Here is a 26,829-nt window from a genome sequence, read left to right on the forward strand (position 1 = left end):
GGGAAGAGAGGAAGAGAGAGCAGTGTGTAGATATATAGAGTAGCCTAAAGGTTAATTGGGCAGGTGAACAGGTGAGGAACACGAGAAGTAAGCGACTGGCTGCGAGAAAATTTGATCCGCGGACAGCTTGGAAACTCAAGCATCAGTCGGCGCATCCCCTCCGGTGTATATAAGACCGAGCCAGCTGTCACATAGCACCACAAAGCCTTATCTGCTGCTGATTTGGACTTGGACGGAGAGGAAACCGAGCCAACAGCGGTGAGTCCTACAGCTTCACGGGGAGAATACAGGTGTTCGCCAGGTGTGCTTTACCTGCCTGCTCTGTGAAGCTTGGAGGGAAGCGGAGCAAGCAGTGCCAACATATCCTCTTTTATGAAGTTTTTCTTTGTTGTTGTTGAGGTTTTTGACATGCTTTGCTTTGAATTCTTTATGAGTCTACAGAAGTATTTTTTCCGAAGGGTTAAGCCATTAATGACTTGGTAAAAGATGTTCTAGGCCAATAATAGGATTTGTTTTCAGCTCACCAGAAACGCAAACCAGTGCTGTAAGCTATTCTTTTAAGATGATTAATAACGTAAAATATAAAAACACGACTGCGATGGACTGGCCACCTTTCCAGGGTGTACCCCGCCTCTCGCCCAATGTAAACCGGGATTGGCTCCAGCCCCCCCGCCACCCTGTACGCAGGATAAGCGGTTGACGATGCATGGATGGATAAAAACACTATAAAAATATGACATAGGCTAATATTTGAACTCCTCAGGCTTTAAGGGACTTTACTAAAATGATTAGGGGGGTGCAGGGGGTGCAGAAAAGTTAGGTAGGATTTCTAATTTTCGCTCAAGGGAAGAGAGTCTTTATTTATTTGTTTGGATGCTTTAACTTTTACTGATAACAGATTTATCATGTTTTCATACATTCTGGAAATGGTGCTTCAGCAGGTTCACTCATTCAGTGGCTGAAATTGGCTCTGACATTTAGTTATTCCTTTTCCAAAATGGAGTGGATGTATTTTCACTACTTATTTTATATTTAATATAAAAATATATTAATAAAACTGTGGAGGGTTTTGCTTTTTTATAAAATAAAATATAAGCTTCACCCCCCTCCCCCTTCCCAACCCAGTACCTTTTGTACAGTCCCTAAGTGCCAATCAACAAGAGTAATTGAGAGGCTGCCAAAAGAGGTTGTAAAAGGCACATCAGGCATTGATATCATAGATTAATTCTTATGAATTAATGAAACAGAATACATGAAAACACTTATGCAACAAGCAGTATAGTTTCTGAAATTTTTCAAAATTACAATGCAATATTAAATTGTTTTTCCCTGACAACTAAAATTTGCCAAATAAATCACAACTGGAGTTTTGATGGGGTCATAATCCACAAAAAATTAATCCAGCATGACACAAAAATGGACCAGGAGTAAATCACAAGGCCTGAAGTAGTTGAAGGAAGTGTGTGACTGAGAGAGAGAGACAGACAGAGAGAGAGAGAGAGAGAGAGAGAGAGAGAGAATAATTTACAGAGCTTTTCTTTGACCCTACAGGACCAACATGTCACTCACCTCCATCCTTTCAGCTGAGGCCATTGAAAATGCTGTCAAGGACTGCCAAGGTAGCATCTCCGCAGACACACACACACACACACACACACACACACACACACACACACACAAACAAGCCCCTATTCATTTAAATGCCAGCAGAATATGCTGAATACATGACTCATTTAACCATGGATTCAGTATTGTGATAATACCTTCACAGGACCAATAGCTGTATCTTTAACTAACTAAATTCACACACCTAATTATGTTCAAATTCACAATAATCCGGATTTTCAGTTGAGGCATGTGTCTACTGAACTTAAAAGATAAAAACAGGGGTGGAAAATCTCCCAACTGCGCAGAAGCTTCATGCTGTTTTAATCTCTTCTCTTCTTCTTTTTAAAAATCTGTGTTGGTTACTGTATGTGTGTGTTATGTGTTTCCAGCTCCGGACTCATTCTGCTACAAAAAGTTCTTCCAGCTGTGTGGCCTGTCCTCAAAGACGCCCAAGGAAATCCAAGATGTCTTCCAGATCCTCGATGAGGACAATAGCGGCTTCATCGAGGAGTCTGAGCTCAAGTGTGTGAAACAGTGATAGATAGTTAGAATGTATGATCTGGAGTCTTAACAGTTGATGATGAACCTTAACACCTCCCTGGATATTGATCAGTATCTTATGTGTTCAGGTTCTTCACCCATAACCTTTGATATCTTCTCCCTCGTGTGCACCATTATCCTAACAGATTATTCTTATGTACTTTGATTTACTGTGAATACAGTAATGCACTTGAAACAATCGCATTTCTTCCTTCTTGCAAAAACACAAATAACATAATATATATAACATCATTTTCATATCAAATATTTGTAGTGAGTTTCAGAGCTATGTATACAGTTTGTGTGTATGTGTGTGTGTCTGACAGGGAGAGATTTAGTACAGTGGTATTATTGGGATGGCACCATTAAGTCCTCTCCGAATAATCCACTATGGGCAAAGTGTTATTATTGCGTTTGTGTTATATAATTCACCTTTGTGTTATTGTGTGGCAACAGCTGAGGGTCAACTCCAACCGTGCAATTTAGGAATTGGTGTGTTTTTAAATGTGTGACTGCATGCATCAGTCACCTAACCATAACAGCAAATGTTTGTGTGTGTGTGTGTGTGTGTGTGTGTGTGTGTGTGCGTGCATGTATAGGTACTTCCTGCAGCGGTTTGTCCCCGGGGCGCGGACATTGACTGAGGCAGAAACCAAGAGCTTCATCTCAGCAGCTGATGATGACAGTGATGGCAGAATTGGAGTAGAGGGTATCTGATTACTCAGATTGTATTTTTACAAACTCACGATGCATGCAGAAATTGTCTCATTGGCTGGACTAAATGTCAGTAGCCAGCCAGCTAACTTTATGCAGCTTAGGGCACTTTCAGTTCACTGAAAAAAATGCATTCTAGCTGTTTTAAGTTATTAGCCAGACCATTGGGTTGGTATTTGTGCTTTTGTATCTGCTCATCAAGGTTTCTACCTTGATTTCTACCTGCAGAGCAAAAGTAAAACCCAGTTTGTAGCCGTACTGTAGCAAAGTTGTGAGTTCTGTAGAAAAGCAAGCATGTTTGCTCAGTTAAAATCATGTTGCTATGAAGCTTTTCTCTTCAGACACTTGTACTTTGTTTTGGCCATTGAGTTTTAACGCACCCAACATTCTTTACACAGCTAGTCTTTTGTTAAACAAAAATGGATTCTTTACTTACAGAAAACAGAGGACTGACTATAGCAATAACAGGAAAACTTAAACATGTCTAACCATAAAATCTCAAACAGGCATCAGTTGACAAATTATTTGCATTAGTATTGCTCTTTATGTTGAGTTCAAGTACGTGTACATCCATGAGGGCAGATGAAGTTTTGTGCTAATGTCTGTGAACTGATTTAATCATCTTTTAGATTCATGCAGACACCTGGACAGTTGATCCCAGTTTGACCATTATCCAGTTACAAGCAATATCGGCCATCTTACATAGAAGGACAAAGGATTGTGTTTCTTTTTTATTTTCTCGTGGTCGGTCAATTAAAGGTTTAGAGTTGATCCCAGTGTCAATCATGCAAGTATCACTTCTGCATAAGGCTGAAAGGAGCTTGATTCTAGGATGTGGACTGGAAGGCAAAGGCAGCGGTGTGTGTTTACAATCACATTCAGTGTTATTTCTTGCAGATGATTCATGGCCATTTCAACATGATTTCCCCCCCTAGAATTCCAGATGATGGTCCTGTCCTGAGGTTTACAGATGAAAAGATCTCAAGTCTTCAGGTCTTCAGACCTCTCCTGACCTCTGGAGGCTCCTGATCCCATCTTCCATTCCCAGTGATTTCTTTTGTTTTCTACTAAATTCTCTGTGTGCTAAGTGTTTTTAAATGACAATTTGTCCATTTAAAGACTTAACAGACCTTTACTTTGTCTTTTCCATTGTGTTGGTCCTTGTTTTTCTTTTCTATGCACACCTCACCTCTGACAATCAATGAGATGAATAAAAATGTAAAAACATAGATCGCCTCCTTGTGCATATATTTCCTTAACAAATAAACAAATGCTATAAAAATGAATCCCCATATTTTATATTACAGCAAAAAAAATTATTTGTGTATGACAATAAAGCACAAGTGTACTGTATAAATACTAGCTGATTCCTCAAGAGTATAAACCACATGAATGAGAGCAGGTAATAAAAGTACCACAGGGTTATTTAACAGTGTTTCCTGAATATGACATAGCCAATGAAATGTTTTATTGCAAAATGTTGTATATTGTTTTTTTCCCCACTTGGAATTCATCATGCAATATTTGATTTTACCTGAAAGTAAAACAATTTTATAAATAATGATGTCTATCATATTTTAATATAATAATTCTTATTATTAATAATAATACAAACTAAATCCTCACTTCACTGGACACATACAAAAAAAGATCATATTTAGAGACAAACATCGGTGCAGACAATGTTAATGACAATGTAGCTCATGACCATACAGTAGTGTAGTAGTATTCAGAGATCATCGACTAAAATGTTTACCAGCAATTTGAATTTAGAATTTAGAAGTTTATATTTGTTTAGAAAGATATAAGATATAAAACATAAAGGGGATTGATGTGAAGGTAAATGGGTGGTATTATTCATACAAAAGACTAAATGTGGAGATTATAATAACAAATGACCAGGGCTTTCCAAAAATATATATAGTAGCAAATACATTTGACTTCCTATTGTCAGTGTTACTGTTTAACAAATACATCCAAACAGCAGTGTGCCATCGTTTGCAGATGGTCATCAAACGCCAGACCAAAGAAGTGTTAAGATGAAGTATGTGGGGGATTTGTTGAAATGTCTTTCTTAATCATAATCTCTTGTGTATAATGAGGACTAAACCTCTTTGCAAACAAGTGTATCTTAAAAAAAAAACAGACTGACACCCAATAAAGCTTAAACCAAATATTGTTGTGTGAACCCACAGGTTATTCATCAGTCCATGCTCCCTGAATGGACTGGGAACCTTTATGAGGCTGGAAATCGACTCTACCCGAACAGTCGAACTTGTAGCACCGCGCTGTCAAAAGCAGGAAGTTAAGAATGTGAAGTATAATGCTGCATCTCCTCTCATTGATCTCATTTCTTCATTCTTTATTTTTATTCACGCAATCTATCACCACAAGCAGCTCAAAGTGAAGGATTTATGCTCTGTAAGGTGAGTGTTTCCGTCGTGTTACTGTCACGGTTCACTGAGTTTTTCCCCCGCCTGATCTCTGCAAACAGAAACTCCACTGCTGCTAGCAGAGCCAGCTAGCTGCTCAGACTGGCTTAACGTTAGCTGAGCGCTGGTTTGGGAACCGTTCATGTGAGGTAGTTGTACTTGTTAACTTAGAAACACACAGGCACACAGTGTTTAATAAATTAAGTCATAATTTGAAAAAGCAGCTAGCTAGTGTGTGTCCGGGTTTTAGCTCAGCTCTCAGAGGCTTCACCGGTTGAACGACAGCAGCTACGTTGCTAAATTTACAGTAACTTAGCATATGTGAAACGTTAAACAATGGCAGTGACAGCATGCAATACATGTAGCAAACAAACCTACCTCCTAGATGTAGAGCTGACAATGACCGTTATTCAGTTAACTGAAGTAAAAACAAACATACTGAACTTTTTTTGCTTAACTTGAAAGTTAAAATGCTAACGTTAACTTACAGTTAAAACCTCGGTAACCTCCATAAAATGTGATTGTTATGGTTACCTGACACTGTAGTAAGTTGTTGAATTGCTCATATATCAATGCATTCAGAAATCCTGAAGAGTGTATTTTGCTTTTGGTACCATGGTACATTTTACTGCTAACAGTTTCCAGTTATGTACACCTAAGTTAGCTAAAACTACTGCTGTCTAACACAACAGCCTGCAATAAGAACTGCTGCCTTCATGAAGCTTATAATGTCCAGTTGTTGTTGAAACTCGCCATAGTTTGTAATGCAGGTGAGTTGTACCAGCACTCTTCCACTAACGTTACATTTATATGAATTAATGTAGTATTAGAAACATTTGTCAGTATCTGCAGTAGTTGTATATGGGTGCTCTAAATAAACTGGTAAATGTGTCTACAATCACTGACCACTTTATTAGGTACACCTGTTCAATTGCTTGTTAACACAAATAGCTCATCAGCCAATCACATGACAGCAACTCAAGAAATGTGATTTAAGTGAGAAAATATTCAGTGAGCGGCAGTTCGTGTGGACCAATATGCCTTATTGATGTCAGAGTGCCGAGGAGAATGGACAGACAGGTTCAAGATGACAGAAAAGCAACAGTAACTCAAATAACCACTCGTTACAACCAAGGTATGCAGAATACTATCTCCATACGCACAACACGTGGAACCTTGAAGCAGATGGGCAACAGCAGCAGAACAGTACACTGAGGCTACAATTTTCAGAGGCTCACCAAAATTGGACAATATAAGATTAGAAAAACGTTGCCTGGTTTGATGAGTCTCGATTTCAGCTGCAACATTCAGATGGTAGGATCAGAAATTGGCGTAAACAACATGAAAGCATGGATCAGGTTCAGGCTGCGGGTGGTGGTGTAATGGTGTGAGGGATATTTTCTGGCACCATAGTACCAACTGAGCATGTCCATCCCTTTATGACCACAGTGTACCCAGCTTCTGATGGCTACTTCCAGCTGGATAATGCACCCTGTCACAAAGCTCAAATCATCTCAAACTAGTTTCTTGAAGATGACAGTCACCAGATCTCAATCCAATAAAGCACCTTTGGGATGTGGTGGAACGGGAGCGTCGCATCATGGATGCGCAGTCGAGAAATCTGCAGCAATTGCGTGATGCTATCATGTCAATATGGACTAAAGTCTCTGTGGAGTGTTTCCAACACCTTGTTGAAAGTATGCCATGATGAATTAAGGCAGTTCTGAAGGCAACCCAGTACTAGCAAGGTGTACCTTTTTTATAAAGTGGCCAGTGCTCTGCTCGTGGTATTTGCCCATACCAGTAATGTGAGGTCTGTATAGCTTGCTGCAGCTGCATGGAATTATTTTTATGTTATATAACATGAGGCCAGGGGTTCATGTGGCACTAAAAGGCCCAACATGACTGAATGAATGCAACTACATTTCGACATTAACAAGGAAACTGGATTGGTCACATCACTGGCAGAACTTGATCTACCTAATAAGGTCAGTCTTGGGGAACATACTGATCTGGCAATTCAGACTGGTGCCTCCCTAATATAAATGCTGTACTTCCAACTTTTTCCCGACGCACATCAACTGTACTCGGTGTGTTTGAACGCTCCAGTTAGAAGAATAGAAGAATATCTAGATTTGTCATACTACAGTATTTGATGTGCTTGTCTTCATTCTGCAGGCACACGGCATGCTAACCAAACTGCCTTTGGAGCAAAGGCTATCCAGACACAGGTCACACTAATGCTGATGATTAGGTAAAGCATACTTGTTTGTGACGATGCAAAGCTGACATTGATGTAACGTGGGGGAAATCTAGAGGTCTTTCAGCTTTTATCTGTGAGCTTTCTCTTTGTGTTTGTTTCAGTCCCAGAATGGCATCAGGAATGCAAGAGAAACAGTACACACCATCTCTCCTCAATTTTTTCATTTACAACCCTACATTTGGACCACGGGAAGGAGAGGTGAGGTTGATTCCCAGATGAAGAAATGCTAAGCTTTTTGTTTAACAAGATTTTAATAGTGTGATTGCATTACTTATTCAATGTTTGGTTTTTTTTCCAGGAAGAGAAGAAGATTTTGTTTTACCACCCAAGTGATGTGGAGAAGAATGAGAAGATCCGAAACGTGGGCCTTTGTGAAGCCATTGTACAGTTCACCAGGTAAAGAGTTCAGTACTGTAATTAAAACAGAAGCAGAGTATAACTACAGCAGTATTTGTCCCATAAAATTTTGTTTTAGTGTATTTTGCCTTTTGGCATCTTTCTAAGGCATGAAGACAGTAAATTCATGGCTTAGTTTGATTAGCTGTGTTAAAGCAAACCAACAGAAAAGTTCCCTAAACCTGAAGCATAACAGAATAGGGAAATGTTGCAATAAGTCGCAAAATACACACTGATTCATATCTAATGGGGCTGATCATCTTGTTTGGCTGTGTCTCCTTTCTTTCTTCTGTCTTCCAGGACGTTCTGTCCAACAAAACCAGCAAAATCCCTGCACACACAGAAGAACCGGCAGTTTTTCTTTGAGCCTGAGGACAATTTCTGGATAGTCATGGTATCTTAAAGGCTTACATGCACATTACCTGTTCATTATTTTGCTTTGTTTGTCTAGCTTTGTTGACATTCTTTGGAATATAATTTTAGTTTCACCGCTGTGATCCGGGATTTTTACCCGCTGTTTGTATTTCTAATTCTCAGGTGGTTCGAAATCCAATGATCGAGAAACCAAACAAAGATGGTAAACCTCCCACAATAGAATATCAGGAAGAGGAAATGCTTGTGAGTACTGAGATATACTCATCAACATCTGTATTTCTTTCATTGAATATTCAGTCAGTTTAAAGTTTTACATACCATGCTTTCTTGCCTCTATAGGACACTGTGTATAGTGCAGTGGTAAGGCAATGCTACAGTATGTACAAGGTATGTTTTAGAATATATCATGCTTTTATCAACTTTCTTATGCATGTGTAAAGTGAACATATTTTACTGCATTAGGGGCTTATTCCGCTTCTTCTAAGAGACATAACATTTCATTCCTACAGTACCTCAAACTGCCAATAAAAGGAACAGTGTAATAGTGATTATTTTCCTTGTACTGTAGCTATTCAATGGCACGTTTGGCAGAGCGATGGAAGCCGGCGGAGTGGAGCTGCTAATTCAGAAGCTTGAAAAGTTCTTCTACAGGGTAAAAAGCTTTCCACATCGGTGCAGAAAATCTTTGGTTGCTAGGTCCGCAGTCATATCATACTTTTTTTTTTTTTTTTTTTTTTTTCCCTATCTAGATGTCTATCTTGTATTGACTTTGCGTTGACAGCAGGATTCATACTAATTCAATAATAGTGTAGTATAGAAATTCAGTCGAGCCTGAAGGTCAATGTTTGCACTGCATTTGTTTCTGTGTAAATACTCATGTTGCTATTGGGAACGCAGTTGGAAAGAAAGTCTGCGGTAATGCCTGACTTCTTAATAATGACCTGCTTACATAAACTGTCTTTGCCTCATGTTGCAGTCACCTTGCTGGAACGACAAACACTTATGCAAAAGTATAAAAAATTAATTTCTAATTAGGGAACACCCTTCTTCAGTTAACACGGGCTTCCCTCTCCAGCATGTAACCCAAAGACAAACAGAAAGAGAGAGCTTGTGGTGTGCGTATCAGAGGTTGAATGTCAGTGATGTAAGCGTCTCTATAGCTTTGAAGAGTTTCTTATTCCTCTGTCTTTATTGCGCTGTAAGCAAGCACTTGTATGCGGGTAAACTAACCCCTTTCTCCTTTTCCTTCTCCTGTGTCTCTGGGCTTTCTCCTGTTATTTTCACCGTGTGTGTTCATCCTGGGTGTCTCCAGTATCTGCAGACGCTCCACTTGCAGTCCTGCGACCTGCTGGATGTATTTGGAGGCATCAGCTTCTTCCCACTGGACAAGATGACCTACCTAAAGATCCAGTCCTTTGTCAACAGAGTGGAGGAGAGCCTGAGTCTGATCAAATACACAGCCTTCCTGTATAACGACCAGCTTATCTGGTACAGACTGCACACTTGTTGAAACTTTGCTGCCCCTAAAATCCACTTGTGGGTCTCTAATTTTATGTGTTAATGTACAGCCTCTAGTGGGCATAAAATATTACAAGCCTACACATCAAGGCATGCTGGGTAAACAGACGTGGCTTTAACACCGAGCCTGTAATCCTCTTTAAGGTTGATGTGCTCCCTGACATGTCGGTGTGTAAGCACAGGGGATTACATGATTGCCAATGACTTGAGAGCAGTTTGATCTCTCATTGTGAACTGTCAATGGACCAACAGAGAAGAGCTGTTTAATTATTGTCCAAATTAAGTAGTAATACTCTGGAGTACTCGTTGTAGTGCATTCACAAACACTGCTGAACAGTAATTACCACCAGGAGACACATTGTTTTCACATTCAGTCCATAATGCAAAGCGCATTGACAGCACACTGAAAAGTGCCGTGCACAGCCGTTCATTTTGGTTTTGCATTTGGCAGCGTTTATTGACTGTTGCATGGTGTGAAGGTATAATTTTGTCCCTGTGGTTGTGTCTGCAGGAGCGGACTGGAGCAAGATGACATGAGGATCCTTTACAAGTACCTGACCACCTCGCTGTTCCCCAGACACTCTGAACCGGAGGTCAGGAAGTGGGAGCTCACAAGGGGCCAATAAAATGAATAGTAATAATTAAGGAAGTCTAGTCAAGTCTGGGATCAAAAATATGGAGGATGTAATGAAAGAAACAAAGGAGTGTGTGCTCTCACTACTGTGCTCCTCCCTTATGACATACAGAATAAGAATGCAATGTGATATAAACAGTTTAAAGCATAAATGACTACTTGCCTGAATATGACTTGTGAATATTACTTTCAAAGCCATGTCTCTCTCACTTTCCCTCTCTTCTCCCCTTAGTTGGCTGGCAGGGACTCTCCTCTGAGGCCTGAGGTTGCAGGGAACCTGTTGCACTATGGGAGGTAAGTCCCTGATACCTTGTAACTATGTACCTGTGTATCCAGGTACGGAAACAAAACAATAGTTGACTGACAATGATGAGCTTTGCAGTCAAGCAAATTATAGAAGGAAGTAACTCCCTCGGCTAACGCTTTGTGCAGGGGTAGAGTATTGCTGCAGCCTCGGGAATAAAAGCCACTTTCCATTCACTTTAGATGTACATATGTAACTACAGAACGTTTGCTCAAGTGACAACTTGTGTCTGCATGTTGCTTGAAGTGACTAGTTTCTGAAGGGGAAGCGGAGCCGCTGCAGTAGTGCCAGTCTGATTCCTGGGGACCTGTCAAGGCACAGGAAACACAGCTTTACAACTCTAACTGGATGACACACTATAATATAAAGAATGTTTAATGAAGGCTAGAAAAAGAATTACAAATAGGTTCAATTTAAAATAAAAATGATTACAGATGCACTTGGAGATCCGCGCAGGCAGAGCGGCACAACGTAGACTCATGTGACACAAAGACATGCCTTCCAGTGCAAATGGTTCCACTTATTATTAAGTGGCATCCTTGGAATCCAGTGCATCAACAAACAGCACAATGAGTCCTTTGTTCAGTTTGTGGTGTTACCACAAATCGGTCACAAATGAGCGGTGAGCAGCTTCTGATCTGTTTTGGAACTGAGGGAATTAATTAATTAATCTATATTAGTTATTTTATGATTAAAGTGCAAATTCCCTGATTTGGTTTGGTTCAGTCCTTCCAACACTGCGGACCTGTTTTGGTAACCACCTGACCTTTCCTCTAGTGCCACCATCAGGCCAAACCTTCCCACTTGTGCAACACTTCGATCTATTGCATGGTTTCATAAAAAATGATAAAGAGCCTCCCCTGAGGATAAAATAAAGTTATTTTTTACTCAAAACTTAAATGATAATAAATTGAATATCTTTGGATTGTTGTTCAAACTAAATAAGACATTTGAACACAGCAGCTTTTTTCTTTTTTTTTTTTAAAGATCAAACAATCAAGTAATTGAGAAAATAATTGGCAGATGATTGAAAGTAATGGTTATTTGCAGCCCCAGATGAATTTGATGACCGCTCTCACAGCCATGCTCTCCCCTGGTCTCTCCAGGTATTTGACAGGACCCATCAATCTTAAAGATCCAGAGGCCAAAATCCGATTTCCAAAAATATTTGTTAGTGCAGAGGATGGCTATGAGGAACTGCATCTTATTGTTTATAAGGTAAGTTGGAGTAAATATTTTCTGCTATTTCGTGTCGGTCTACCGATTTCCTCACTCATTCATTCACATAAAGGGGGTTTTGTAATTTTCAGATGATTTTTATAATCGGACTGGGGGATTTGTTATGAACAGTAGATTTAGGATGAAATATTCCACTGCTCTATCAAACGATATGGTTTTTTTGGGATTAGACAGCTGAGTATTAAAATGATGAAGTACATCGCCACGGGGCTTATCATCACATTAATGTAATTTCTAACCTGTCTGACCTTGATTCTGCATTTAACCTGCACTGATCTGCTCCCCTCCAGGCGATGAGCGCTGCAGCTTGTTTTATGATCAGTGGTGAGTGTGCACCCAGTCACTCAAATAATGCTGTTAACTATAATTTCCCTTTTCCTGTTTCCTCAATATAAAGTTCTATTTTCTTATTTTCTATTATTTTGCTCATATAAAGCTAAAATATTCAAGTTCATGTCCCGTATCGGCTGACTTTCTTCTCTTTTCAGCCTCTGTGGAGCTGACGAGGGACTTCTGTGAACAGTTGGATGGCCTGGTGGGCCCTCAGCTCACTTTGCTGGCGTCTGACATATGTGAACAGTTCACCATTAACCGCAGGATATCAGGGTCAGTTGAGAATCCTCCGCTCTCCTAATTAAAAACTCACGACCACGTGTAGATGACTTGTTTTTGTTTTCGGCCATGCTAACTGGTGATGATCAGATTTTGCCAAAATATTTCTATCTTAAAGATGCTGTCTTTCAGTTCTCAGTGCTTTAAAATTGGTGTGTGTCATTCACCTGATAACACAAGACAAGATTTTAAGGCTTGAATATGATGAATTGAAGGATCCCACTGATGACCTTGCAGTGTAAGGCGTACTGCATACTGTGCTACAGTGTCAACAGGGCACTTGACGTAAAATGAGGCGTGACTACTTTACAGCTAGCATACTGTAATTGCGTGACAAAGAAGACATGTGATTGGACAAAATTTCAGCCTCATTTCACACTGCCAATTTTTAGCTCTGTGTTTAGTTAATCTTCAGGGGATAACCCCTTAAACTCAGAGCTAGGCCAGCAAGCCTTAGGCTAAAGTCTGAGTTAGCACACTTGGAATGTGCCATCTTTGTGAAAGCTTTCTTATCCCTGGGGCTAAATGGAGTGTGAAAAAACCTAATAGACTGACCAAAAGATCAAACCTTTAATTGATTTAATTTTTTTTAAATCAACACATTCATTGACTTTATAAAATAATTGTTAGTTGCAGCCCTACTGTGGATTACTCGATCTTTCACTCATCCATTCCAGAACAATATATTATCATGAGTTAGAGAGAGTGTAACATAAGAGCAAGAGAAGATATCAATGATATTCATCATTTGAACTCTGTGTCATCTTATCAGATAAACATTTATTTCCATAATGGTTTAGCGCAATAAGTCCTTGGTGATTACAGCAGCCGTGTCGTTATCAGTTTGCAGTCAATCCTTTGTATTAACTCTTCCTCTCCGACAGCGACACATGAGACTGTTAATACCACTGGATATCATCAGGGCACTACTTATGGGTAACTCGAGCAGCGTAATTTTAAAGACTAGCATCCTGACCCGCTGTCCTTTAACCCTAGCACTTAGCTTTAGATACGTCCTTGCCTGTAATCCAAGACTGTACTCCCTGGCCTGGACAATTTGATGGGCTCCTCTTTTAATCACCCTAGTGAAGAATCCACTGAATAAATAATGCCGTACCAAACTCGTCAGCTGGCATTCAGCATTCTGTGACACGATTTGTCCTGTTGGAACTGTAAATAATTAGATGCAGCATAGATAAAGATCAGCTGTATGACCTGTTTGAATACATACACACACTCTTCCAGAGATGCAATTACAGTACAATGGAGTAGGTTTAATTAATATGTACGGCTTGTTTTTAGGTGATTGTGATCATTCAAACTGATTTGGCCTACTGTATCTTTTATTCATGATGTGTGTTTACAGTACGGCCAGCCCCACAGAGACCCGAACTCTAACTTGACATTGTTGGTCTCTTATTGATTTATATAGGGGCCATAGCTCCAGCTTCAGTGATAAAACACAGAAGCAGCTTGTGTCTTTCCTTCAGATCTGGACAAAATTATGCTTGTAACTTCTTCTCTTTGTTCACAAGTAATGTAAAACAACTTTAAAGGATTAGCGGTCCCCAAAGTAACTGAAGATGTTTGTTACTTTCTGTTTAATCATCTTCGGCTGTGTCTGTTCTTCAATTCTGTGTCCATTCAGGCCAGACAAGGAGCCACAGTTTAAGTTCATCTACTTCAACCACATGAACCTGGCGGAGAAGAGCACCATCCACATGAGGAAGACCGCCAGTGTTTGCCTCACCTCTGTCCACCCTGACCTCATGAAGATCCTGGGAGACATCAACTGTGACTTTGCCAGGTACAGCAGAGAACGCTGGCTTTGTAAAAGTAAAGCTGTATTCATCTTTCCCAAATGCCTCCAGACTTTTGTTTAGGAATTTATATAGTTAAGGAAGCTTCAGCTTTCATGTCAACGTCAGTGAAGGGGCAATGCCATGAAGAGATTAAAACTACGTTCAGCTGTTGCTCATTTATATACATAGCTTTCACTATCTTTCAAAGCTGCCATGAGGGTGAAGTCATGTGAAAGTTCCATTTTCAGTCTGTGGCATATACAGTGGCATCGATATTCATAGCGTTTATTCCAGGATCAATATCAGTTCCTCTTTTTGTGCAGATGTTATTTTACCTTGTCTGCACACTCAAATTTACCCACATTGTTTAATTAAATGTCTTTTATGAAATTTCATGTGGGTGTTGTGGTCTATGTAAGTAAATACATAATCTTAGAAGTACAGTTGCCATCAAATACAAAGACCCTGCTGTAAATGTGATAGTTGCCCATAATGTCTTCCTATCCGTCTCGCAGGGTTGACGAAGATGAAGAAATCATCGTAAAGGCTATGACAGATTATTGGGTAGTCGGCAAGAAGTCAGACCAGAGAGAACTGTATGTGATCCTGAATCAGAAGAACGCCAATCTGATCGAAGTAAACGGTATGTAAATCTGTGTCATTACAGCCACAATAGACAATCTGCCTTAACGCTTAATCTCTACTTTGTCCTTAATGCCCTTTTTGTCTTTTCACCGCTACAGAGGAGGTTAAGAGGCTTTGTGCGACGCAGTTCAACAATATTTTCTTCTTAGACTGATGCAGCGGACAGACAGACTGTTTCACCACACTAAAAGCTGTCAGTGTTGCAGGGTATCATGACAGCAAGCAGCGTAATGCAATAATTGCATTGTAAAATAAGGAAAAAAATAATAAAAAGCTCTCTCACCAAGTTTTTTTTATTTAACCTATAAAAATTTTAATTTAATTAAGTGTAAATCCAGATTTTTACTGTACATGTACTTTATTTCCCTTCATGTTCTTTGTATATACTTTGGATTTTATTGACTGTTCATTTTTGATTTCTTTCACATTACAATTTGTTCATGCATTTTAGGTTATGAACACATCATGACAAATTCTCTGATTAATTTAAACTGACGTGCACAGAAAAGATTAAACCAGGTCCCTTTGATGATCCGTGATAGTTGTAAAATAAGATCATCATGTCAAAAGTATCATGGTTTGTAAACAACTGCGCTAATTAAATAAATAGAGTAATAATTTTACTTAGTGTACGAATGTCTTTTGTTGTGGTTGTTGAAGCTTTGGAGAAGTTTAATATGTTGTCACGAGGTGCGTCTCTCTCTGTGGCAGTTGTTAGTAGAGAGCATTTATGAAATAGTAGGAAAGCCTCTATTTACATGTAGCATTACTTGTTGACTAATTTTACGCCTTCTCCTGTTATGGGCTTTTTTTGAGGCAATTATGCATTTTTTAAGTGCTTCATTGGAATAATTTCGGCATCCAAAATAGGTCTTTTGGTGACTGAAAAAGGACAGTATATAATGTGTGGGACGCTGTGTGGCCTCAGCCAAAAGAAGTAATTAAGGATTAACCTTAAATGTTTTGAACTGGGGGCCCTGGAACAAATTGGTTTATAGATATTTACTGTTTTGATTGAATAATTTTGTGGGGGCCCAGAATTCTAACAGCACCACTCTGCTTCTTCTGTGTTTTTATGATGGATGATCTTTCAATAATAGTAATTCAGTAACATTACAGAGCAAATTGAACAGGCCAAATAATTTACATTTGTACAGTATGCCTTCCCCTTTTACAGAGTAAATTATAGACAGAAAGAACTGACTATGTATAGTGGCGGGGAAAAGTATGTGAAGCTTTTGGAATTACCTGGATTTCTGCATAAATTGATTTTGTTCTTTTTTTTTTTTTCTTGAATTTTACTGAACACACTGTAAACATCCACATGACTATGTACAATGCAGGCTGGGAAAAGTATGTGAACCCTTAATAACTGGTATTTTGGACTATTCCTTTTTACTCAACTGTTTCAGTTCAGCAAAATTCTTGTCTGGTGTGTATCGCTCCATTGAGGTCATACCACAGCATCACAGTCAGTTTGAGGTCAGGACTCTGACTGGGCCACTCCAGAAGGCGTATTCATGTACATGTTAAATTTATGCAAAAATCCAGGTAATTCCAAAGGGTTCACATACTTTTTCCTGTCACACTATATACAGGTGCATCTCAGAATATTGTGAAAAGGGTATTTTATTTCTGTAATTTAAGTAAAAAAGTGAAACTTTCTTATATTCTAGATTCATTACACATATGTGAAATATTTCCTTTTTTTTCAAATCTAATTGCAGCTCACAGCTCATGGAAGTCAAAAATCCATATCTCATAATATTAGAATATTAAAATAAAGGATGTATAATAAAGAAGTTTCAACCTTCTGAAAAGTTGAACAGTTCTGTAAAAGGTTAATTTATGCCGTCAGTGCTTGGTCAGGGCTCCTTTTGCACAAATTACTGCATCAGTGTGGCGTGGCATGGAGACAATCAGCCTGTGGCACTGCTGAGGTGTTATGGAGGCCCAGGTTGCTTTGATAGAGGCCTTCAGCTCGTGGACTGGAGAAACACATCTCAGACTGTGGAAACTTCACACTTCAAGCTACGTGGATTCTGTGCCTCTCCACTTGTCCTCCAGACTGTGACCTGGATTTCCAAGTAAATTAAATTCATAATTTCATCTAAAAAAAATATTTATATATATCATTTTATGTGAGGAATAGAAATCATGGCAAAAACAGTAACAAGTAGTAGTAGTAGTTATGAGCTTTTACAATTGCACTTCACACACCGACCAATGGGTGGAATAAAACTTTACAGTTGTTACCACAGAACAAAAAGCTGAAGAAGAAGGAAAATAACCAATCAGCGCTCACCGTTTCTGTGTGATCTGCAGCCAATCAGCGTTAGCTTAGATGATTTTCGAAAAAGTCACCCGCCATGATTGTTGTGTTTTTTTTAGGTTGGATCTAGTCCGTCCGTTGTGCACGCAGTAAGTTTATTTACTGGAAGAAGAGGAAGTTTTTTTTTCGGGAAACAACAAGGTAAGATGGATGTGTAATTATATGTAGTTACTAACACTTATCGTGTTGCTTCATGATCTGTCGGTGTGGTGGTGAGCTAACTAGCTTTAGCTAGTTTAAAGTTAGTTGAATCCCTTTAGTTAACTGTTAGCTTGTTTTGGTGTCCAACGTGTTTTTACATTTTGCAATTCAATTTATTGCAGTTTTAACGACAGCTAGTTAACGGTCAGTAGTAGAAGTCAAATTATGTTGGGCTTTGATAAACATAAATTAACGTATGCTGAACTTAAAAGTAGATATTGGACCACAGCTTTAAGCTCGGAAACGTTAAGTTTACGTTAAGTTATTGTGTAACGTTACATTGTACAGGTAACGTTTAAGTGTTCCTTCACACACATAAAATGTTTCAGAGCCCGGCCTCTTTTCATTCCTTCATTTTACTAAGGTTTGATAGATGTAACATTAGTGGCTTTCGATTCACTTAATTCACTTTAATTCACCAACGGAGACAAACATCCCAGGACTCAATCGACGAGGAAACAATCAAGTAGCGTTTAGACAGTTAACTAAACTTTTGTTATGTTTCATTTTATTTTCGAGAGGGTTCTGCTTGTTTCATATAGATATAAGTAGTAATTTATTTCCCATCAACGTAATAACGTTTGTGGAAAATTAATGAGGAAATGATATATAATGGCAATAATTAGTCTGATGCAGCCGGTTTTGTTTTAATGTTAGCTGACCACAGTACAAAACATGTGAATATATGTTTCCCATTACACCTTCAGTTTATGATTCCTCTCATTTTAACACAGTGTAATTTTTTGTGCCAATTGGCATGACTAATAGCACATCCAATTTGATGAACCTCTGATAACTATTCTTTTCCTATTCCCAACTACTTCAGATACCTGAACATGGAGTCTCGGTTTGCTCACCTGCGCCAGCGGGACACTAGTGCGTCAATGCTGAGGGTAAAAATGTCCCGTAGAAGGTCTCAGTCCCAGAAAGAGAACAGAGAACGGACTGTGAACACACGCAGGCAGCTGGATAAGCTCCCGGAGCTGGATATCTCTTCCCTGGATGCCTCCATCGCAATGGCTAACATGTCAACCATTCAGGAGAAGACGCAGAACAATGCAAAATTTGATAAAAGTAGGGCTTTATTTTCCATCACAGCTCAAACCTATTCGTCTGTTCACAAATCCAATGAGGCACCTGCAGCAATAACCCTCTATCTGAATGTCTTACATCTTTTTAAATGCATTTTAGAGGCTCGCACCCATTTCTACGTTCAGTGATCACCAGGCTACTCTGCCTTTTTATGACCATCATTCTTGCTAATTCATGCTTTATCTCACACCTGTTTCCACAGACAAGGCTGGAGAAGAGAGGTTAAAACAGCTTGCACGCTGGAAAGAGCGCAAGGCTCTTGAGAAGGAAAAGGAAAAGAGAGAAAGGGAGCGTAAAGGGGTATTTAAGACTGGCGTGTATCATCCAAGGGACACCCTTACCATTGTCTCCCTGCCTGCAGTCCCAGCTGCCTCAACCAGAGCTACGGAGGTGAGGGAGGACTCCACGGTAGACTCATTTACACTATTTACTGTACAGATATACCCCAGTGTTTTCATATGTTCTTATTGGATATGATAACACAAATCTTAACAGAGGTGTAGCTCTTTGTGGCTGGGTGCGGTTATAATGATGTATGACTCCAATAATCAGCATGTAATATTTGCTTGTCTTTTAGACACAAGTGAACACAGCTCCATCCCAGAGTACCAGAGTCACTCGTTCAATGAAACAGCAGCATCAAGTGCAGAGGGTACTACTTTCTCTAAGAAAACGTTCTTATATGTTCTCGCATTAACTTCCATAAAACTAAGCACTAAAATTCTCTGTTGCATTGCTTTTCTTTTGCCTAAATTTCTACAGCCTCTGAAGATGCAGGATCCAAATACTGTGGCAAAGAAAGGTAAATTAACTAAATGTCCCTTTTATTTGAAATGTATCTCGCTGTCTTCTGCAACCTGGTTTATTTTAGATCTGACTTCTCCTTTAGCTCAACCTGCTGTGGAAAGACCAACCAGGAGCCGTGTTGCTCCCGTCAAGCCTGCACCAGCTAAGAGCAAGACTAAAATGCCTGCAGGTAACTTAATAAAAGGAAGAACAATCCTCGCACATAGCTGGACCTTGAGACAGCTATCGTGTTGACTTTACCCCTATTGTATTTCCTTATTTGCATCTCAATCTGTGTCTTGTCATGCCATCCTGCCCTAGTGGAGCCTGTCGTACAAGCTTTGTCGACCAGAACAGCCAACAGGCCTCCTGTTACAGCAGCTCCTGTGGTGAAAGACAAACCTAAGGACAAGTCTGCAGGTACACATTGAGCCATGACCATTGTTTCAGCAATTTTGTAAAAAAAATAATAATAATAATTTATTCATAGATGCGTAAATACTGTAAAAGTAGTGGAGATGCTGACCGTCAAAGCTATCAGACAGGTACACTATTAGATTAACCCCACTCTTAATATTCTTAAATGCCTCACCTCACTCTCAGGTGTAAGAACCACAAGGAGCAGAGCATTAGTCCAAGCTGTGGCCCCGCTTTCTGAGACAGGAAGGAACTGTAAAGGTAATAAATGTTGACAAAGAGCTGTCCAGTTTTCCCACGTAAGAGACACTTGTTTTAATTTCTTACACTATTTCTTTTGTGTATCTTCCCCTGTAATATGCAGCACCTGTTAACACTGTCCAGCCTGCTGTGCCCAAGGTGAGCATTTCTGTCAGTTTTACAACAATGACTATTTTATTTTTTTAAACTTGCTGATCAGTTAGTTTGCCATTTCGATCCTGTGTAGGAGGCTGAGCCAAAGGAGTCTGAGTTGCATTATCCAGAGGAAAAACCTCATCCCCCCAGCTGTTCTGAAGAGGATGACATGGTGGTGGAACAAGCTCCAGCTGACTCTATCCCTGCTGTGGATCCCATTGAAGCGCCATCCTCTATCTCTTCTTTTGCTCCAGAGGGTTTTGTCTTTCAGGCTCCAACTGGCTTGTCGTCCTTCAAGTTCGAACCTCTCACTCCTCGCTCGGCAGACGTCTTCCTTACACCAAGGTCTGTTTGGTTTCACTCTTGTTTGTTTATAGTTTTTACTGAAGATATTTACGACAATATAACAATATTAAAGGTTTTGGGTGGTTTAAATAAGCCCACAATGGAATTTAAAGCAATAGGGAACCGGAGATTTTTGCCTTTAGAGCCTATTAGAAATTCTGTATAATTTTAAAACTTAAGTTGTTTCCTATCTCAATGCCACGTTGTCACTCTTCCTACCTAGCCCCAGCTTCATTCTTCCAGAGGCCCCCACGTTCAACCTTGAGCCTCAGGCTGAGCAAAGCAAACCCCTTCACTCTAAATCCCCTCGTACATCTCCCACAGTGGCCCCTCCGAATCCGGGCAGCCCCCTGGAATCGAAACATGATGTAACATACTTCAGGTGCCTTTTTTTTGGTCTGTTAACATTTTTCAGTTATTACAATTATTTCTTAGTTAATAAATGTTTTTTCTTGGTATATTATTTAAGATTGGAAATTGCCAATGAGACAGACAGACTGATAACTCTGTGTGGGCACTGGGAGCCTAAAGTGGAGGATGAATCCATTCCAGAAGAGAGTGAGTGTATTGTCTTTAATGTGACATCCTGAATATGTCACTAAATTTCATTTAGTGCTAGTGCAAGATGGGTGGTGTTCCTAATTGAGGGGAAATTACATTATTGTTAAACTGAACTATTATGATTCAGTATCTTTCTTGCTGTTGTGTGTTTAGTGAGAGACCGTATGCGTACAGCAGTCGGCCAAGCGAGGCTGTTGATGAAAGAGCGCTTTAAACAGTTCAGCGGTCTTGTGGACGACTGCGAGCTGTGCAGAGGAGAGAAGATCACCACCTGCACTGACCTGCAGGGGTTCTGGGACATGGTTTATTACCAGGTGCGTACCTCATATGAGAGGGACAATATATTGTTTCAGGCACCAAACACATGAGAAGGCTATATATTCTGTACTTTGCCATCTTTCAGGTGGAGGATGTCAACAAGAAGTTTGACGCTCTCAAAGAAGCAGAGAGCCGTGGCTGGGTGGAGGAGCACAAGCCACCACCGCGACAGAGGAAAGCAGTGAAGGTGAAGATTCTCTACAGTAGGGCTCGGGCGATACAGCGACATCAGGGATTACGGAAATATGTTCACTTATATAACGTGCATGGGGATGTCGCAAATGAAGTGCTGCAACTGGGCTAAGCAGGGATTCCCTGGGGAGTCAACCTGCAGCAAAAAACAAACAAACTTCCACCCATCTAAGGTTTGGGAGTATTTTTGACAGAGCACCAACAATTGGGAGCTATGTAAATAGGAAATGGCGTACACAGCAGTAATGTTGCTATGCACGAACACCTGAAGCGACCGAAACACTTAAAGCAAAATCTTCCCGCAGTGGTTTGTCAAGACAGCTGCAAGATGGCACTTCACATCCTGTTTACTTTTCATGCCACAAGCACGATATGTTAGGATTATCAACACAAGGAGTGAGTTTCTGTTAGTAGTGACTTTAAAATAGGTTTTCCATAAATCCATGTCATAACCATTTAAGTCATGTACTGAATCTCCAGTTCATGGAAATGGTTGACAAACAGTGATTAAATTCATCTTTGTCACAGTAATCCTGTTGAATTTGCCATCCAGTATTTTTCTAATCTGGCATCTGATAAATAGGATCTGTTATCATTAAAAGTAATGACATGGAAATTAGACTCAGTTTAAAATATGCCACTCTTATAATTCTAATGTGCTTTGCATATTATTGAAATAAGAATGAGATGAGCTGTTAATATTTATTTTGGATATATTCATTGTTATATTAATCTTTAAAATTATCCATAAATTAGTTTTTAGATTAATTAATACATAATAGTTAAGTGCTGCCTCACTTTGTAGTGCATTTTGAAACGGACTATATGATCACATGGCCTACCATTTTGCTTTTGTAATTTGGATAATAAGCACTTTTATATGCATTGTTCTTGTTTCTGATTCTGATACACAGACATTGTGCCTGTCCTTTCCATTTGACAGAAACCTTCCGCTGCACCTGCCAAACCAACAGGAGCCACAACAGCAGCCAAGTCTCGTCTGGCTGCTGTGAAGGCAGCCATGAAAGCCAGACAGCAGGCAGCAGAGAAAGCTGCAAAAGATGCAGGTAACATTGAGGACAACCCCAGCCCGAACTCTCGGGAACCACAACCCCAAACAGAAGTCCAACCGAATGACACGGTTGTCTTTGATGGAGGCTTCTTCCATGTGGAAAGCCCAGCCAAACCACCAGGTGAGAGGAAATAACTGCTTGCCAAAGAGTCATGCATCACTGATCACTTGTGTGTACTTGAACTAGGGATTGACCGATATGTTTTTTTTTTTTTTTTTCGGGCCAATACTGATTATTAGTAACTAGACCGATATTTGGAGTCGATACACATTTGCTGTAAAAATTTTAATCTTGGTGTCAGAATTTAGAATAACACAAACTCCAACACAAAACTTTGTTGAAAATAAGATTAAACTTAATTGTCATGTTTAATCTTTATAAATAGTAAATTAAATGAATTAGAGATCCATCACAAAGATGGACTTGTTAACTGAGTGACTGAGCCAGGGCAGGGCTTGATAATGGTGGCCCGATGGCCTGGGGCCAGTAAAACGTAATGTTGGGACAGTTGAACTAGCAACTTGCTGTGCAAAAACATTAGTATTTAAAATAAATAAAAAATTTAAACTCAACAACCTGCAGTTGTTTTGCAGCTCTTGGCGTGCACCGATGTCCAATGCAGAGTTGTTGTTACATGAGGAGAGGTTGTTATTTCTCTGATCTCAATCATGCGGCAACCTCTGGGTCGAAAGTGAAACTATGCAGACGGAAATTAAAGCTGCATTCTCTCTAACAGCCGGCAGGGGGCGAGTTCCATTAGAAATAATGATAAAATGTTGCTACTTCTCAGCTGATTTATTCCCTCAGTAAACACTTTTAAATGAGTTTATAGTCTCAGTCGCTAGTTTCAAGTCTTCTTCAACACAGCATGATGTTCATTTAGTATATTATGGTCCTATTTAGGGGAAAATGGACGATAATGCAGTGTATGCTTTTGGACGGGACTACCTTGTGATTGACAGGTCGCTGCCATGGCAACCTGTTCACCAGGATAGAGGACACTCGTGTCCGCTGCTGTACATTTTTCATAAATGGCTGTCAGTAGGAGAGTCTGTTAGTATGTTTTTGTTTTAAAAGTAAATTGTTTTGTTAACCTTATTTTTTTTTTATCATTTTAACTGTGATTTCATTTTTGTTTTTTATATCCAGAATGTATTTAATAAACGATTAAACACTTTCGTGAGAAGGTACAGTAAAAATTGGCTTCGGGCCAGTAGTTTCAAACCCGCTGGCCAAAAAAGTTTAATGTTTAGCCCTGCCTGCTGCCATTTATATTTATTTTATATCTTAGAATTTTATTGATACTATTTGGTTCTGTACTTTATCTATACTGTCGTTGTTTTTTTATTACTAAATAATTGCCTTTAAAAAAGAACACATTCAGAAAAGTTATCTAATTTTATATTTTATTATAACTAACTGTCAGAGCAGCAACAAAAGTAACAATATGAAATCAGTTTCACACTGGAAACAAATGGAACACAATAACAAGGTACGTAGCATCTCAGCTATACAGGCTACAGACAGATTTAGTTTGTTTCTAACTAGCTTTTAGCCGAGCTAGCACATGTACTTGTGTAAAACCAAAACACAGCTGCGGTGGAGCTTATTTAAAATATCACTTGGTGCACGTTCCTGCTCGTTGTACTGATGCAGTATCAGCCTTTTACTAGTACTGCTGTTTTTGCTGCACTTACTTCCAGTAACTGCGTAGTTATGGTGAACTTGTGTAAGCTACACTGCTAGCTCCGCTCGTGTCTGTGCCTGCGAAAACCTGGTGAGAGGGGAGAAGAGGGGCTGTAGCATGATGGCTCGCTCGTTCTATTGGCTACTGCTGCACAATAGTCTGTGTTGATAGGCTATTACTCGAGACTTGTAACCAATCAGCTAGTACTGTGGGTGGGACATTGTATCACCACTCTGTGGGCTCCAGCAGACAGAGAGAGGCGGCTGCATCAGAGCCAAAGGAGCACTTTTTTTTATTAATTAATTATAACCATGTCATACATATTGTTGTGTTGTGTCTGTAGGTTCAGTGCGGAGATCCATCCGTCTGAGTGCTGCTGTGCTGCACGAGGCCTCTCCCAGCTCAAACTATCTCTCACCTAGAAGGATCACTCGGCGATCTCTTGCAATGGCACAGACCCCCGTCCACACTCCTGCCCATCTTCGTCTTACCCTCATCCAAACCCCTGCACAAGCACCAAAGTCTCAGAATGGCACTCCTCATTCATCCCAGAACAGAAAGGACAATGTAAACGAGTCTCTTTGTTTTTCACCTGTAAAGGAAGTGCTTTCAGACAACACTCAGCCCGAGGGAAGCCCTGCACAGCAGTCAGAAACAGTCTCCCCACAGGGAAACGCTGTTCCTGAATGGAGCACACCCACACCTGGAAATTCACTTCCATCCATTTCTATAGTCGAGGAGCAAGATGAACCAGCTGAAGCCGTCGATGTTGACCTCCCTGTCTCGCCAAGACTTTCCCTTTCTCCACACAAAACCCCTATTCAAGCCTCCCCAGCCCCAGAGCCCTCATCTCGTCTGAGTTTCATGTTGTCACCATGTGTAACTCCCAGCCAGGCTGCCATCTCATTCCCTCTTGCTGTGCAGGGCCCAGTGGATGCCCAAGGGTCTGTGTGCCATACACCAGACAGCTCGGCTGTTGAGGTAAACACATTTTCAGGCGTCATGAGAGTCCTGTTTTTCAGCCTCATAGGATGTCATTAATTAAAAGCTGTGATCCAAACAGTTTTCTCTTGCCCACACAACAAACATGTTTTGTTGTAATTTCAGGAAATTCCTGGGTTGGACAAGCGTTACTTCCAGCCTTTACAGAGATGCAGCATGTCACCAAATGAAAAGGTTGCCATAGACACGCTCTCTCCTATGGCAGTGGATGTAGAAATGGAGAGTCCCAGAGGTCAATCTGAGGACCTGCTTGCTCAGGAAGAACCGGGTATGATTGATGCCTATAGGTACTGTGCATGCACACAATGAACACCTGTGCCCTGTTTCAGAAAGCAAGCTTAACAAACTCTGAGCTTATCCCTCAGCTCACAGTTGACTGAGCCTGAGGTGGGGAAACTCCTGAGTTTTCAGTTCCAGTAGGTTGGTTCGGTAGGTTCACAGCATCAGTTGCCAGAGTTACCGATCTAGGGTTTATCTGATCTCGCTCTCTGAAACAGAAAACCCAGAGTTTCCCTCATCTCAGGCTTAACATACTCACTAATTCTTCTGAAACAGGGCCTTGGGTTTTCTATCTTAGCAACGTTAGTGGATCTTAAAGCTGCAGTAAGCAAGGTTTCTAGATTAAAAATGAGCAAAACATAATTTTTATTGAAGGAATTTGAGTAATCGTTTTTGTTTTCTTGCATGCTGCAACTTTTAGAGACAGCTTTCTTCTGCCAGGTTTATTTTAAACTGATGTTACAAATTGCACTTTTTACTGTCTTTATTCACTGTTGCACTCACTTTTCACTCTCACCACAGCACTGCCAGCGGTGTCTTCGGTGTTAACTCTAAAGTCACCACAGGTCAAGGTTTTTCTCTTTTTTATTTGAAAAAACTTACAATTTTTTTCCCCAAATATTAAGTTTTAAATCCACATTGAACGATTAACTAGGTTCTTAACAGTTGCTTTCTTTTCTTTATCACAGCCTTATCATTACTGAATGGTCTATTTTTCTTTTGCATCGTTAGGCCCAGACAGCAGAGTCTGCCTTGCTTCTCTTCACTCCAGATCTGAAGGACCGGATCCGCCAGTCTGTCTGTCCAAGTGACCTTATGGTCTTCACCCCTCCCCTCTAATGTGTAGCAAAGAGATTTCCTTTTAAATTTTGTATTTTTATGTGTATTTTCTACTTTTATTACTCTCTTTGGGGGAAGAGGTATCTGACTGATTGTGATCATTTTTAGTTTAAATGGGAAAAAAAGTTTTGTCTAATTAAAGTTTTAGTTACTACAAGGTATTGACCTGCCCAGTACTCATTCATTCATTTATTTACATCAGATTACAAATTTGCAATGCACACAG

At 39.9% G+C, this 26,829-nt stretch overlaps 3 protein-coding genes across 4 annotated transcripts; all 3 read left to right on the forward strand.

Annotated features, from left to right (window-relative positions):
* Positions 1-4,091, forward strand: pvalb9 (parvalbumin 9). Its single transcript, XM_038734930.1, has 5 exons — positions 1-258; positions 1,552-1,619; positions 1,998-2,130; positions 2,748-2,857; positions 3,798-4,091. The coding sequence occupies exons 2-5, from the start codon at positions 1,559-1,561 to the stop codon at positions 3,821-3,823; spliced, it is 330 nt and encodes a 109-aa protein (XP_038590858.1). The 5' UTR covers positions 1-258; positions 1,552-1,558; the 3' UTR covers positions 3,824-4,091.
* A 1,041-nt stretch (positions 4,092-5,132) lies between these two features.
* ccz1 (CCZ1 homolog, vacuolar protein trafficking and biogenesis associated) lies at positions 5,133-15,705 on the forward strand. The gene is made up of 17 exons (XM_038734929.1): positions 5,133-5,288; positions 7,473-7,548; positions 7,659-7,755; positions 7,856-7,953; positions 8,254-8,347; positions 8,491-8,571; positions 8,668-8,715; positions 8,897-8,980; positions 9,641-9,816; positions 10,358-10,439; positions 10,713-10,774; positions 11,891-12,002; positions 12,314-12,347; positions 12,512-12,629; positions 14,284-14,442; positions 14,953-15,080; positions 15,181-15,705. The coding sequence occupies exons 2-17, from the start codon at positions 7,535-7,537 to the stop codon at positions 15,234-15,236; spliced, it is 1,443 nt and encodes a 480-aa protein (XP_038590857.1). The 5' UTR covers positions 5,133-5,288; positions 7,473-7,534; the 3' UTR covers positions 15,237-15,705.
* Positions 15,706-17,421: 1,716 nt separating this feature from the next.
* dlgap5 (discs, large (Drosophila) homolog-associated protein 5) lies at positions 17,422-26,764 on the forward strand. Of its 2 annotated transcripts, XM_038734936.1 has the most exons (19): positions 17,422-17,555; positions 18,442-18,689; positions 18,910-19,097; positions 19,285-19,359; positions 19,470-19,509; positions 19,597-19,683; positions 19,815-19,913; positions 20,097-20,171; positions 20,275-20,309; positions 20,398-20,651; positions 20,875-21,033; positions 21,121-21,209; positions 21,366-21,526; positions 21,616-21,717; positions 22,666-22,915; positions 24,826-25,463; positions 25,590-25,752; positions 26,286-26,329; positions 26,496-26,764. In XM_038734936.1, the coding sequence occupies exons 2-19, from the start codon at positions 18,452-18,454 to the stop codon at positions 26,601-26,603; spliced, it is 2,805 nt and encodes a 934-aa protein (XP_038590864.1). In that variant the 5' UTR covers positions 17,422-17,555; positions 18,442-18,451; the 3' UTR covers positions 26,604-26,764. The 2 variants fall into 2 exon arrangements, with proteins under 2 accessions (XP_038590864.1, XP_038590865.1); XM_038734937.1 differs by lacking the exon at positions 26,286-26,329 and having other exon boundaries at positions 17,423-17,555.
* The last annotated feature ends 65 nt before the right edge of the window (positions 26,765-26,829 follow it).

This window comes from Micropterus salmoides, unplaced genomic scaffold (genome assembly GCF_014851395.1).
Source record: "Micropterus salmoides isolate LMB-PRFRI ecotype aquatic unplaced genomic scaffold, ASM1485139v1 Ms_hic_scaffold_21, whole genome shotgun sequence".
NCBI classification, from domain to species: domain Eukaryota; kingdom Metazoa; phylum Chordata; class Actinopteri; order Centrarchiformes; family Centrarchidae; genus Micropterus; species Micropterus salmoides.